This window comes from Saccopteryx leptura, chromosome 3 (assembly GCF_036850995.1).
Source record: "Saccopteryx leptura isolate mSacLep1 chromosome 3, mSacLep1_pri_phased_curated, whole genome shotgun sequence".
Classification (NCBI taxonomy): domain Eukaryota; kingdom Metazoa; phylum Chordata; class Mammalia; order Chiroptera; family Emballonuridae; genus Saccopteryx; species Saccopteryx leptura.
The window spans coordinates 267,106,646-267,122,554 of record NC_089505.1 but is presented as its reverse complement, the minus strand read 5'-3'; the positions used below and the strand labels follow the sequence as shown (position 1 = coordinate 267,122,554).

The window sequence follows — 15,909 nt, the reverse complement described above, 5'->3', positions numbered from 1 at the left end:
GAGAGGAGAAAACATAATGAGACCTGTCACCATTTACTAAAATTACAGCCTTTGAGATATAATCATATAAAGTTAATTATTATTTTACATAAACCAATATGAAATCTCTTTCAAAAACCAGTGATGAATTGTCACATATAGGAAATGAAAACATTATTTTTAACAAGGTGACCATTAGCAACTAAAAAAAAAATTACCACAGTTGAAAACCAAGGAATCGCCACTGTCATCCTAATATTTAGCTAACAGCATCCTTGATTAATACTTTGGTACTTAAAATTGTCCTGTCTGTAGAAACAACTGCTTCTGCTTATGACAGTGTAACTTACTCACTGATAATATAAAGAGTCCCAATTTTGGAGCCTGATTTAAAACAGTAATAGAAACAAAGATGAGTATCTGTCCACATGCGAGGGGGTACTTACGGTCATTGCACAGTGGCCCACTGAAGGAAGTCATACTGCAGTCACAGCTGAAGCCATCCCATTGTTGCAAGCACACACCTTGATTGGAGCACGAGTCCTCTTGGCAGGTTGTGCTGGGCCCTGCAAAGCCATCCAAAAGAAACTTGGGTTCTTATTAAAAATCCAAAAGTGTTTTCTACATGAGCGAGGTCACATATAGTAGTTGCCAACACCTCAAATTATATGACCAAACTAGTTTTGAATGTTCTAGTTCACACACCTGAATTAGAAACAGAGAAGCCATAAAATGAAGGTTTTCTGAAGTTTCAAATATAGGACAAGCTAGGTTATAAAAGTAAACTAAACCAACAAATAGTAAAAGCAAGCACATAGCTTCTGGTATGATTGTGGTAGCAGGTAATCTCATTGCATCTCCAATGATTCTCTATCACTATTTGGATTTTAGAAAAATGCATGGATCTCCTTAACTTCTGACCAATGAATAGAGACACCATGAGAAATAGAGATTATATCTTCATGAAATTGAGATAAGATTAGCAAAATAACTGAAGAGAGGTATGCAGAAATGTCCTAGGCGTCTAGAAGTTTCCCTGCACAAACTATAAAGTCATGATTGTTGGGTGTTTCGGATAGGTATGTTGGCAAGTATCAATTCGCATGCTTTGACAATTTCATGCAATTAAACATAAAATGAATAACTCAGTATCAATGACATGGCCCATTATAACATATAAGTAAAAAGAATGCTATCTATTTCTAAAGACTTGTAACTAGAACACTGAAAAACAAGGAACTAAAAAAAGGATGATCAAAGCACTAAAGGTAACCACTATACAAACATATTCAAGACTGAAAGCCTCTATGCAAACTACGCTACCAAATGAGGTTTCTTGCACAATGTCCAAAGAGAGGAAAAATTAAATCTGAACCCAAACAACAGTTACTGCAAAAATATAAAAAATGTGATTTTTGAGATTTCCACTGTGTATTATGGGGTTTCAGTCTTGTTTTATACACACAGGGCTATCTACCTTGCAAGTCAGCTTTCATCAATGCAACTTTGTCAGCAAAATTAAAAAAAAAAAAAAAAGCAAAATATAGTAAATGTTAGTAAGCAATACTGAAATGGGGCAAACACAGAAGAACTTTCAGATTCAAAAAGCATGCTGCTGTAAAGGGGGAGAGAAATGCTATGTAAAGCAAACAAATTAATACTAACAGCCATAAATCTTAAGCAAAAAATGAGAAAGCGGTAACTTACTAGAATTTTACTATATATGAAGACATATAAAAAATAATTAATTAAGCTGATGACATGTAATGAAAGAATGTTAAAAGGACTTCCATAGCTTTTCCTCTCAGGGATAGATATGAGTGGATTACCCGAGTGACTGCATTGCTTCTTTGGAACAGGGGGCATCATTTGTCATATATGGATACAGTGTACCAGGCGTCCCCAAACTACAGCCCGTGGGCCGCATGAGGACCCCTGAGGCCATTTATCCGCCCCCCCACCCCGCTGCACTTCAGGAAGGGGCACCTCTTTCATTGGTGGTCAGTGTAAGGAGCACTGTATGTGGCAGCCCTCCAACGGTCTGAGGGACAGTGAACTGGTCCCCTGTGTAAAAAGTTTGGGGACCCCAGGGTAGACGGTGGTCATTAGCAGACCAATTATCCCTTTCCATCTCTTCCCCTCTAGATCTTTTATCTTGTTATTGCAATTGAGACTTAAAACTATAATGCCAGCCAGCCCTTCACTGCTAATGGCTGAACCCTGGCATGACCTCAAACTATCAAAAGGTACATATCGTTTGGAGTAGATGAGAAAAATAAAGAATGGGGAAAAAAACTTTAAATAAGTGAGAGATGGGGAGGCAGAGAGACAGACTCCCATGTGCGCCAGGACTGGGATCCACCCAGCAAGCCCATTACAAGAGATTCTCTGCCTGACTGGGCCACAGCTCCATTGCTCAGCAACTGAGCTATTTTAGTGCCTGAGGCTGAGGCTAGGGAGCCATCCTCAGTGCCTAAGGCCAAATTTGCTCCAAGCATTTGAGCCATGGCTGCAGGAGGGGAAGAGAGGAAGGTAGGGGTGGAGAACCCAGGACTTCCACGTGCCAGGCTGACACTTTACCACCTAAGCCAACCAGCCAGAGCCAAGAAACAAATCTTTATAAAGTTTCAATATGGCATGTTTATTTTTGCTCTTACCAGGTTGGGCATATATTGCTTAAGGATTTCAGAGTTATGTTTGCCTTCTCTCTACTTCACGACTGTATTTAACTGTTATAAACTGCCCTGTGCATATTTATCATAGTAGAGCCTCACTGGTAAGGACTTAGAAAAGGGTCAAAATGAATGCCATCCACCTAAGTAGCTGTAGCGTAAAATTAAAAATACTTTGTAGTAAACACAATTTTATAGGCTTTATGAAAATATTTTGATATTAATCAGATGTTATTAACAGCAAGAACCTTTGGCATAACTGCTCTAGAGTATGAGAATTGTCTAAAATTAGCTTTTATATAAATTAATGCTTTTGTAGAATGTCTATTTAACATGCTCCTTACAATCACATTTCTAAGTAAAGGTATTCTTCATAGAAAGTTATTGAAATTAGCCTTACTAATGTGAATTTGCACAGGTTCAGAAACTACCAATAATAATGATTGGTAAAGTAGTGATAGAGGTAATAATTTTTCTCTTCTATTACATCAAGTAGCTAAGAACCAACCACTGAATTGTATAGTTTTCATTGTTCTTCCAATCTGGAAGACATAATTAGTCTAATGAACTTTACCCCATGGCATTGGAGACTGGAAAGAATTAGTGTTTGTTAATAATAATAATAATAATAATAATAATAATAATAAATAAATAAAAAATCTTAAAGCAATATTTCTTAACACATTTCCTCCTGGGATAAGGACAGGATCAAGGAGTGTACAGCCTCAGTTTGGTCAGGGGCTGTTTTATCAACAGATTGCTGCTCCCTTACTTGTCCAGCAGAAAGAAAGAGCAGGAGCAAAAATTGAACAAGAGCCAGATTTTTGTTTTTGAAAACGTTATCAGACATACAATTGCAAAATAATGCTAAAGCCTAAAGATGGTAAAACTGAAAAATTGTCATCCCAAGTTGTGGAGCAGCAGCTCAGGGTACCTGTCAACCTTTATAGGAGTATAAAGACATAATTTATTACTATTATTTTTTATTCATTATCACAACAGTGTTTTTATATTCAGGTATTACAAGAGACTGCATGCCTATGCCTGACAAGACACATTTTTCAAAGTTCTCACTTTCTAGAACAATATTTAAACATTGACAGGCATTTGCACAAGACAAAGCCCAGAATTTATTTTTGCCTTCAGTTATATAATGTTCTTTTTATTTTATCACGAAATAAAATTGGAAGCAAGCCACAAGGGCATTTGTATTAAGTGGTTAAAATAAGGATATGTCTGAAAAGGAAAGGAAAGTCAAGGTAAAACTATAATCTCTGGAATCTGAAGAAATAAGAGCTAAAAGTGGTTAGATGCCTGGGTTTCAAGTCAGGCAAACTTGGGTTTGAAGCTTCCATCATCCATTTAAGAGCTGTGTGACCTTAGGAAGGTCACTTTACCTCTCTGAGGCTTAAACTATTCATCTAAAAAAAGTCTACCATGTCTAATTTATAAAGTTTTAAGGCTTAAATAAAATAGTATATGTAAACAATGTCACCAGTACTTAATCAAAGGTAGCTTAAATATTTAAGTATTTGTGTCACTTAAAATGCAGTTTTGGGCTGAATGTTATGAGTCTATACAAAGTGCCTGAATTAAAATTTTTTTCCATTGATTTCATGTATGGAAATTAATGTCACTTGGTATTGAGTTTAACTGAGCCTTATTACAGGAAGATTACCAGTCTCCGTGGTCTCTTAGGTCAATAGGAAAATGCCATTCAAGCAGTAGTGTGGTCATCAGACCAGCAGCATTAGTTTTACTTAGGAACTAGTTATCAGTGTAAATTGTAGGGCCTCATCCTAGTTCTGCCAAATCAGACACTCTGGGGGTGGTGTCCAGTAATTGAGTTTTAACAATCATATGGGCATTTCTTACATTGGCTAAAGTTTGAGAAACATTCATCTAAAGGGACTTTCAAGCTCCCTTTCCTAGCTAACACGTGTTGTATAAATAAAATGAGTAGTACCAACTAACATTAGTTAGAAATGATAAGCAGCAAGTGAATATTTAGGGAAGACCAAGAACTTTTTACATGAAAGAGTCTTAGAGATTTATAGGTCTTTTGGGGTAGGAAGGATACAAAATATTGACAAGATATTTGGTTGTGTTAAATTTATACTGTTTCTAATAATAAGAAAGTTAAGCGATTCCAACGTGATTTGAACTCAAAATTTTCAAGACAATAATATTTAGAGAATTTCCTGAGTATTTTGTAATATGATTACTAATCCTAAAAACTTGTATATGTCATAATTACACCTATGCTCTCATACATCTGAAATTATTTCTAGAAACAACAAAGTATAGAAATAATCATAAATTAAAAGTCGTTAATATTGATGTTGGAATTAAAAAATGAGGGAATTGTAAAGGCAGGAAGGCAGAAGCATGGTAATATTGTAAGAAAAAATGGAAAAGGAGGTAAAAGAGGGTGAGGATTATTAACTCGTACTTTAAGGCACCCTGAATAAGGTAAGGAAGGAATCAATGTGTTAGCCTACTGAATGATTTCACATGTTCAAATAGAAGTTTAAGGTTTTCTACAGGATGTAAAATCAATCATCTTAAACACACAGCTCATTGGATTATGTTGGAAAATAACACCGAATATCATTTCTGAATGCTTTTTCTCAATACATCTTTCTCCCGTTAGTATTTCCTTCCACCCATCCACTTAGGTCATGTGCTAGTAGTGGTAGGGGATCATGGATTTGTGTGGTTGTCTATTTTATGTGTGTTTAGTTGTGACTGTGTCTGTCTGCTCCCACCATTTTTATAGGTGAGAATTCCCTTACCAAGTAACTTGTAGAAAGGCCTATTTTTGAAAAATCTTTTCAGAAGCATTTATAGTATATATATTTTTTTTAAAAAAATTCTATTGATTTGAGAGAGAGGGAGAGAAAGAGAGAAGGAGGGTAAGGGAAAGAAAAAGAGAGAGAAACATCAACTCATTGTTCCACTGAGTTGTTCCATTGAGTTGTCCATTCTTTGATTGCTAGTCATCTGATCGGGAATTGAACCTGTGACCTCAGGGTGCCAGGATGATGTTTTCTTTATCCACTGAACTACCAGCCAAGCCCTGTAGTATGTTTCTGTAAATGTACATATTCTCACCAGTTAGAGCACCTCCAAGAATCAAAGTTATGTCTCACAGTCTTGTACTTATCCACTAGAGGGAATTTACTCACTTAACAATTTTGTTTCCTTTGCTACACTGCTAAAAGAAAAAAAAGAGTGATATTGGCTTTATTTTATAAAAGTGTATTAGTTATACTAAACTTTGAAATAAAGAAAACAAATATGGCAATGACATTAAAAATGAATTTGAAAGAGACATCCATTCAACTGCCGTATGTTCTGGCAGGATTAAAATAGAGTTTGAATTTCACCTGACTTTTAAAGGAAATATATGTTTCAGAGAGAAAATAAATATTTTCAAATAAAAAAAATGTTTCATGTACTTAGGTAATTGCTAAATCTAATGACTTTATTTTGGTTGTGAGGAAATTATTTGTCGTCTCCTGGGGATCGGAACTCACATCTTTCTTTGCTTCTCCTGTATGAAATTTCCTTTAAAATCTAGTTTCAAAATGGCCCAAACTGTGTTCAACATTAAAGGAAAGCAGCACACATTCAGAACCACAAAATTCAGGATAATGTTATTAAATTACATTTATGGAGGAGGAAATTGGCTCAAATAATCTGAGGTGCTGAAGTGAAAATGATCTAAAATGAAGCTACAATCAAAAAGTACTCCTATAGATCTTTGTCTGAAAGAAAGCACAAAAGAACAGGCAGGTACTTGAGCATATTTCTGATGTATCAGCCTTGAGGAGTAGAAGGAACCAATTTTTGCTAAAACAGAAGACACTAATGATCCCAGGTAGACACACACCAAATAGAAATTTGAGAGTGGTATCTAAACTTTATTCTCTTGTTGTATCCTATTGAATGTATATTTCAAAAAAAATAAGCTCAAATTGATTAATACTTGCTAGAGTAAATATATCTGTCTATTCTAAATGGGGTGTCTATTTAATGTTGTAAAGCAAGCATTGCAGAATTGACTAACATGCTAATTATGTAAATATAGAAGGCAAAGAAGCAAGAAATAACAAGAACCATGAATATAGCTCCTGTTTGACATCTGGCATTAGTGTAGGCTTGCAAACAGTCTATGAACTTTAAGATTTATGGGATGAAAAGTTGAAAATGTGAATAAGGATTTCTAAGCCCTAAGTGTGTGTGTGTGGGGGGGGGGGGGGTTGATGACCTATTGGCAGAAATGAATTTTGCTGGTCAGAGAGATTTGTTTTCATTTAAAGGTAGAACTGGAACAGAAATTAGTAGAGTGTGATACCAAAATCTAGTACCTTCACATCCTCTTTCAATCTGTCCATTGCAGAAAAGGGCATCTGAGATGAGGTCTGGAAGTCGTCCATTTAAATCAACTGAAGCCAAGCAGCCTTGAAAGCCCTCCTTGGCATGGACCAGTTTCGGTAAGGATTTATATGTTTCTTTTGCCACTCCTCCTATGTACAAGTCACCTGTGGGAAGATAAAAATTTTGGTCACAAAAGTAACATGTACTTGAATTTAAACATATAGTAAGACAAGAAAAAAAAATAATGAGGTTTACTTTTCATCATTTTTTTTTTTTAAGGGAGAGAAGGACAGACAGACAGGAAGAGAGAGAGAAGAGAAACATCAACCTATTGTTGTGGCACTTTAGTTGTGGCATTGATTGCTTTCTCATATGTGCCTTGATGACAGGGTGTTTAGAGAGGGGGCTCCAGCTGAGCCAATGACCCCTTGCTCAAGCCAGCAACCCTGTGCTTAAGCTGGTGGGCCTGTGCTCAAGCCGGTGAGCCTGTGCTCAAGCCAGTGACCTCTGGGTTTTGAACCTGGGTCTTCAGTGTCCCAGGTCAATGCTCTATCCACTGCGTCACTGCCTGGTCAGGCTCATGAAATTTTAAGAAGTAAATGCGTAACTATATATTTTCTTTAAAAACATAATAAGAATGTTTGAAGAATACATCAGCACTAGAAGAAATTTCTAAAAGCTCTTTCTACAGAGAATAAAATGAGTTCCACACAGCATGACCATGTAGAAGGAATATGGGCCATGGGCCTGCATATTTCTACATTGAAATCTGAGCCTATTATTTCCAACTCTGTGGCTTTAATTTTTTGTTTGTTTGTTTGTTTTGTTTTTCTGATCATTAGTAGCCTCATTTAGAAAATAAACCCAATGTCATGAGGTTATCTGAGGATTAAATGAGATAAAATACCTTATGTTTAGAGAAGTTAGGGTATTTCAGTTAACCAGGAGCTCAACAAATTCTCTCTAGGGTCTAAAATTACTTTTCCTACTATGCTTCAGTCCATTATCCAGACTTGTGCCTATATTATTCACTAACTCACTCCCACAATAGTCTAGATGTAACTGAGTGTTGCATTCTTTTTCAATTTTTTGTTTGTTTGTTTGTTTTGGTTTTTGTCTAAAATTATACCACTTTGACCTCTTTATACTGCTCTGGGGTCTGTTACCAAGTTTTTGTCCAATTTATTGCCATTTCTAATGGAACACTGTGCTCTACCTTGTCATCTTCATGCCCCTATGTTTATGGGCCACCACCTTAAAAAATAAATTGCAATCCATGTTTGATTCTGTTTCCTTTCTTATCACAAATTATTCACCATATCTAAATGGCATTGAGTAGATGTAATTAATGGACTCTAATCCATTAAACACTTAATTAATACCCAACATAAGGAAACTTTCCCTGGTTACAAGTTCTGGTAAGCTTGCTCTGTTTAGCAACTTCTATAACTTGTCATCTGAATTTTCTCTCTCACGTTAACCATTCTATCTAACTTTTATGCCATTTGATACCTTTTTCCCATTAAAGAGTTGTTCAGGCAAATAACCTGAACAACTCCTAATGTTTATCTAGACCCCTTTGTGTTGTCTTCATGGGACCTGGGCTCAAGGAAAATTGATATACATGCTGATGTTCTTGCTGTTTGCTTAGTTGTGAATAATAAAGTCATTGGTCTGTGACCCAGAAATCTGATGTCTTCTTCCAGCACCCGTGAAACAGTAATAAACTTACCTATTAGTTTGTAGGTAGGGTAAGATCAATCCGTAGATATAACACTCTTGAATTATATTGATGAGTACATCAAAGCTTGCTAAAAGTCACTTAGCCATAAAAACAGAGAACTCAGGTCCCTGACCTACTAACGATGCTCTAAGCATCACACTAGGATATCACGAATCCTGCATGATTTTTGTACTGTAAGTACCAGCAGTGTTTACTTCCTCCACTTCTTACATAACATACAACATCTATTGACTATTAACTATTAATATTAAAAGGTAGCATGTTCTAGGTCTGAGATGAAATACTATTTTTGAAATATCTAACTTTTTCTTTCATTTTTTTTCCTTTCTCTCCTTAGACTTTCCCTTCTCTTAAATTTCAATTCATTGTGTTTTAGTTGCCTCAGAGAAGGGATATGAATCATAAACTAAAAATATAAAATTATCTTTCTGTACTTGAGTTTTAAAAGCCAAGGCTTTTAGAGGAGTGAAATAGAATATATAGGCAATTACATAAGAAGAGCAAAGGTTTCCTGCCTCTCCTGTGGGCAAGCAGGAGAGAAAGTTGGAAAAGAAATGTGAACATAGTCATTGGTGCATGCCAAAAAGAAGATGTGGTACTCTAAGTTTAGGGCTGAGCCGTGGGGGACGTCAACATCTCAGGTAGGCTTATGGAGTAATAATGATTTGTGTGCATTTCCTCAAGAGAACCCAGGAGCCTCCGTGAGACCCTTGAGGAAAAACGACTGTGTGGTAAATTTTGACATGCTGAGAGCTCAGACAGACTCCCAGAACTGCCCATATTCCATTGTGGTGTGAGATCCACAGAGCAATTCCCCGAGCTGAACAAAAGTAAAGGGGAAATGACCAGAAGGGGTTATGTGCACAAGAATGAAGGTGCTGGGTAGTAATTCAGTGGGCACCTGAGCTATGAATACAGAGTATTCAAGATCAGCTCCTGTGCAATCTCTCTCTGCTTCCACCAAAATTAGTACACTGGGAAATCCCCAACCTCCATTAATTTAGACACCATCCCAGAGATATAAGGAAACTACAGTTGCCTGAGATTATATTTTCACTAACTCAACAAATCAGAGCATCAGAAACCAAGGTGAGTTATAGAAAAATAATGTTAGATTTCTTGCACATCTAAGACTGTGGGCTGAGATTTATACTATTACCTGTCAAATGTCAATGAAGGAAATACTCCCTCCATTCATTTATTAAACTAAATGTGATAGGAAATTTCAGCTGTCCTCTAGACCTAATAAATGTAGTATTAGAGAACAAGAGAACAATGGGGGAGTTACATAAAGAATTTTTGGCACTGCTTTAGATAATAGAACTCAGGTATTGAAAGTTAGGTATGGGACACTATATATTTCATAACCAGTCTTATTCTTTGTGATTGTAACCTCCTGGAGGAGAGAGACTGTCTTTGTTTTAGACTCTTCCACAGTGCCTCGTACTGGACCATACACACAGTGGGCAATCACAAATAAATATAGTCATCTACCTGATGGATTGAGGTCACAATAGAAAAGAAGAAAGAAGAATGGTAAGCAACACATAGTAATAGAGCTAATTCAGAAATGCATTTACTTCCTTTCCCCACTTCCTGCCACATCCTATTTTTCTTCTATTAGCAAACTTATTTGCCTGAACAACTTTTAAAAGCATATTAAAGAAAAGTAGTAGTCTTTCCCTTGTGTTATTAAAGAGCAAAACATATCGATTCAAGCAGCACAGGATACAAGCCTCAAACATAGCAAGGTGTATGTGTTTGGCTTTGTAAGTAGGGGCATCATTCTCATTTTTATTACTGAAGCTGTACTTAGCACCAACACTTAATGCTGTCTCTATAAACCCTTCACATAGCAGATGAGTGGTCTCAAGTCCCCTGTTGGGTTGCCATATAAAGAGAACAAAGAAAACCCTTAAGTGGCCTGAGACCCATGTAGCATTAGCACTTCATCAAAGATGCCACTTCTCCTTTTGATCCTTGGGGTGGTAGAAAGAAAATGACCCGTTAGCACTAATGGGATCTTGCAGGTAACATCTTGTGCATGCAAAGGAGACGATGCTTTTTAATGACCCTTGTGTGAACAAGAGCCAGGATGGACATCTAGTAAGAGCCGGTTTCCAATAGACTTGAAATCCGTCTTCAAGCTATGAGTGCTTTTTTATTCAGATCCTTTAAGCAGACCATGAAAGCAATTTACAAAGCAACAATGAAGCTGGGCCATTTTTAGCAGAAGATGCAGAGATCATGTATAAATAAAGCCAGATAACCTCAAACATTTGGGGAGTGGTTATATATATATATATATATATATATATATATATATATATATATATATATATATGAATACCTATAGCTAAAATACCTTTAGCTATATATATATATATATATATATATGAATACCTTTAGCTATATATATATATATATATATATATATATATATATATATATATAAAGGATATCTTTAGCTTTAGCACTAGTGCATATATATGTATATGAATGATCTCAGGTGGTATCACAAGTATCCATTTCCTAGCTCTTGGGCAGTAATGGATACATAACAATTTTAGTTATATCTGGATATAAACCCTGGCTCTACCATTTACTAACTGTCTCAGTGTAAGCACATTGTTAGATAAGTTCTTTAAGAGTCAGATTCTTCATCAGTGAAATGGAGTAGCAATGCCTACCTCTGAGGATTATAAAGAATGTACAAGCATTGGAATATAGCATGCATTCAACCCATTATTGCTACTGGTGTGGTTGTGTTAGTATGTCAGGTAAGGACCGTATATTTACAGTGTATGTTGATTGCACTGACTAAAACAAAAGCGTAAGTCCAGGTTGCCTTCTTGTTTTTATTGTAACAGGAATATCAAGGTGTCAAATTTACATATTTTATTTTACCTCATTGCGTTGGCAGCCATTTGTGTACTAGAAGTGTGTCTTGTACACTTCTAGTGTAAGTATATAAGGCATTTCTAGTGTAAGTGTATAAGACATTATAAGCAGCTCAAGAGGCTCTGCTGACCTATACTATTTGAAACTCAGCAGCATTACCTGGTAACGTAAATAGGATAGCTACTTGATAAGTATCTCCTAATTTGATATAAACAGGTTAAGAAAAACAGAAATAATATGAAATTCAAGGGTTAGGTTGTAAGGTTCATGTTAAATGGGCCTTATAAGACCAGAGAAATAAAAGGCTTTTCTTAACTTTAATTGTAAGGTGCAGCATCATGGAAGAGTTTAGACCAGAAGAAAGTATAGGATACATTATGCTATAACGACATAAATATGGGAGACAGACATGGAAAACAGCACAGGTATACCATGAAGACAAAATGAATACAGCATTCAGAAAAGAGCACACAAGGCCAGGCTTGGCTGGATGAGAGAATTTTTCAAAGAAGCTCTGGTGAATAGAATGGAATAAGTTCAAAGAAAAGACAACTAACACAATAGAATTTGTGATTACTGGTTTGAAAACAAAAATTAAACAATTAAAAAAATTGTAAGTCCAAAAATATAAGCCATGCAGGCTAGGAAACGGAATTTGAAGCAGTAATAATTTTTAGAGAAGAGATGAAATTATACATTAACATCAACCTGGTGGAATTTGAGTAGGAATGTCCTACAGGGATCAGATGATGTAAACTGGGGGGGTTAGGGAAGAGATAGTGTGGCTATGAGGCATGGTTTCGGAGCCATTAACAAAAGCAGATAAGTGAAGTGGTGAAAGAGGTTTGCTATTGTTGACCCCTTTATCAAAAATTATTTGACCATATATATGTGGTTTTATTTCTGGACTTTCTATTCTGTTCCATAGGTCTGAGTGTCTATTTTTCTGCCAATACCATGTTGTTTTGATTGTCGTGGCTCTATAATATAGTTTGAAGTCAGGTATTGCAATGCCCCCCGCTTCATTCTTTTTCCTTAGGATTGCTTTGGCCAAGACATGGAAACAACCAAAAAGCCCTTCAATAGAGGACTGGATAAAGAAGATGTGGCACATATACACTATGGAATACTACTCAGCCATAAGAAATTATGACATTGAATCATTTACAACAAAATGGTGGGATCTTGATAAAATTATACGAAGTGAAATAAGTAAATCAGAAAAAACCAAGAACTGCATTATTCTATACATAGGTGGGACATAAAAATGAGACTAAGAGACATTGACAAGAGTGTGGTGGTTATGGGGGAAGAGGGGCACAAAGAAAACTAGATAGAAGGTGACGGAGGACTATCTGACTTTGGGTGATGGGTATGCAACAGAATTGATTGACAAGATAACCTGGACATGTTTTCTTTGAACATATGTATCCTGATTTATTGATGTCACCCCAGTAAAATTAATAATAATAATAACAAAAGAAAGAGGTTTGCTCTCCTCTTAAATAATAAGTTTAAGGCAATTAGAATAAGGACTAGAAGGTCTGCCTTATAGCAGCAGAATGCAAGGGTCAAGGTATGATTTGTTCTTTGACTCAGTTTTCTTATTTATTTCTTATTTCTTATTTGTCTTCTGTCACCTTCTATCTGGTTTTCTTTGTGCCCCTCCCCTACCCCTACCCCCTCTCTCTCCTTCTTTGCCCCCTCCCCACTCCACCTTCGTTACCATCACACTCTTGTCCATGTCTCTGAGTCTCATTTTTATGTCCCAACTATGTATGGAATCATATAGTTCTTAGTTTTTTCTGATTTACTTATTTCACTCAGTATAATGTTATCAAGGTCCATCCATGTTATTGTAAATGATCCGATGTCATCATTTCTTATGGCTGAGTAGTATTCCATAGTATATATGTACCAAAGCTTTTTAATCCACTTGTCCTCTGACAGATACTTGGGCTGTTTCCAGATCTTTGCTATTGTGAACAATGCTGCCATAAACATGGGGTGCATTTCTCCTTTTCAAACAGTGCTATGGTGTTCTTGGGGTATATTCCTAAAAGTGGGATAGCTGGGTCAAAAGGCAGTTCAATTTTTAATTTTTTGAGGAATCTCCATACTGTTTTCCACAGTGGCTGCACCAGTCTGCATTCCCACCAGCAGCGCAGGAGGGTTCCCTTTTCTTTACATCCTCGCGAGGAGAAAAGGGAAGCAATTTCTTACAAGTGGTATTTGAAAAAAAATTAAAAGCTGAAGTAATAATACATACTGCCTTACTGTCCTTCTGTGGCTGGACTGGAAAAAATACAATTCTGGAAGTTTTTATATGTGAGAATTGGTCTTTGGACGGCAAATTTGGTGACAACTCTAACTCTTCTCTCAATTCTTGTGATTATAGTAGGAAAAGTATGCTCAGGCTAGAATCAATTCTGAGAATTCTTCTGCAGGAAAGGTGAATTCCCTTACGCCAAGGAACACTCAAACTCTGTCCCCCAAATTTATTCCATCCTTAATTTTAATCATTTGTTACATTATCCACAAATAAACACCTGCATGTCAGATCTGGACCATATACCTCAATACAGTGTTTCTTTGAGAGTTCAATAAAATCTAACCCTCTCTTTATAAAAGGTGTACCCTGTTAGATCGAGAAAAACTCATCTATAATCCTTGGGGACCAGTTTTTTATTTATTTATTTATTTATTTATTTATTTATTTATTTATTTGACAAGAAAACTGAAGTTCCTATTTCCTATCTTGCTTAAGTTAATGATATTAAAAAGCATTGGAAGCCATTAATATTTCCCTAACACATTCGAGCTTAAAGGTGTATAAATAGAACCTTTTATAACAAATCACACATAGGATTGGAACAGCTTACACTATTCAAAACCACATCTGAGTTCAAAGTACTCCAAATATTCAATATTGAAGTCAAAGTTGGCAATTATAGTAGATGTCTTGTGCTGAGATACAAGCTCTGTGTCCTTTATAGATCCTTATAAAAACAGGTTAATTTTAGAAATTCTTTGATGAGGAGCTGCTCAGTAGTGACCAGTTTGATTTATTAGTTATCCTCTAACTTTTATATACCTAGACTTCCTTGTTACATTAAGGGTTTTAGCTTAGAACAACCTGTTTTTATTCCTGTAAGAAAATGCTTGGGAATCCTTATATTCCAGCTTCCAAAGTACAATATAAAGTCAAACCATCATCTTCCCCTTGCTAGAGAACTATGTCTAGACTTTCATGTTTTATAGCACTCACATTTCTAGTCTCCCTGTTACCCAAAATGAAATTTCAAAATCTTTTTTAACTTCATTCTATATCACACGCCTTACATTCAAACGATCACCAATACTTCCGACATTTGTCTCTCCATTTTCATTTCCTTTCCCAGTTCTTGTCTCCTTTCCCCCTGGTACACCTTTCATGCAATAACTTGTCTTCTGGCGGCTCTGCCTCCATCCATCCTCCTCATCAACACCGTATCAGTCTCCCTACTGTGTCTGATTTATTCAATGTCTCCCTCTCTCTTCAAAATAAAGCCTAAAGTTAGCAGTGGTCAAGATTTTGAATTAGCCAGCCTTGGTAACTTTCCCTACACTTTGAGCAATCTTTTTCCAATGACTCTGCCTGACACAGAGTTAAGATCACATCAATCCTCTCCCTATATCCTAATCTTTAGTCAAACTGTACTTCTCATCATTTTTCCAATAGTGCATGTTCATGGTGCTTCATCAGTCTTTCCTTGACATAGTATCGCCTTCATAAATGCCTCTGCTCTTCCAATGTTTTATTTCAAAATCCTATTTAGTTCAGGGGACTCAGCTCAAATTTGTCCTCATTAACATATTTGTTCCCCCAGTCATAAGTATGCCCTTTGAATCCCCATAACATTCGAACTACTTTTCTGACAGTTGCCAGGTTTTTTTCTAGTTCTTTGTCTTATCTTCCCATTACTCTATAAATTTTTAAAGAAATAATTATAAGCTAAGCATCTCTATATTCTCATTTTTACTTAGCAGGTACTCAACAATCTCTTGTTCAGTTATTGACTAAACAGACAAAAGATGTAGGGGGAAATTTTATGGGCATACCACTTACTTATTCCTGGTTCCCTCCTCTCAAGGAATAATGAATGAAGTTAATAGTGGATAATTTTTCTTCTACTCACTCCTTTCTTGAATATCCATTCAGTTCATTAAGAGAATTCAATGCAGTAGCAT

General features: G+C 36.1%; 1 protein-coding gene across 18 annotated transcripts in view; it reads right to left on the bottom strand.

The window, feature by feature from the left end:
• The window catches only part of NRXN1 (neurexin 1), a 1,251,736-nt gene that overhangs the window by 619,554 nt on the left and 616,273 nt on the right, over positions 1-15,909 (bottom strand). For all 18 annotated transcript variants that reach the window (XM_066378279.1, XM_066378280.1, XM_066378291.1 and 15 more), the window contains 2 exons: positions 7,025-7,198; positions 426-545 (listed from right to left, as the gene is read on the bottom strand). In XM_066378279.1, coding sequence (XP_066234376.1) covers positions 426-545; positions 7,025-7,198 — 294 coding nt within the window. The remainder of the gene's footprint in view (positions 1-425; positions 546-7,024; positions 7,199-15,909) is intronic.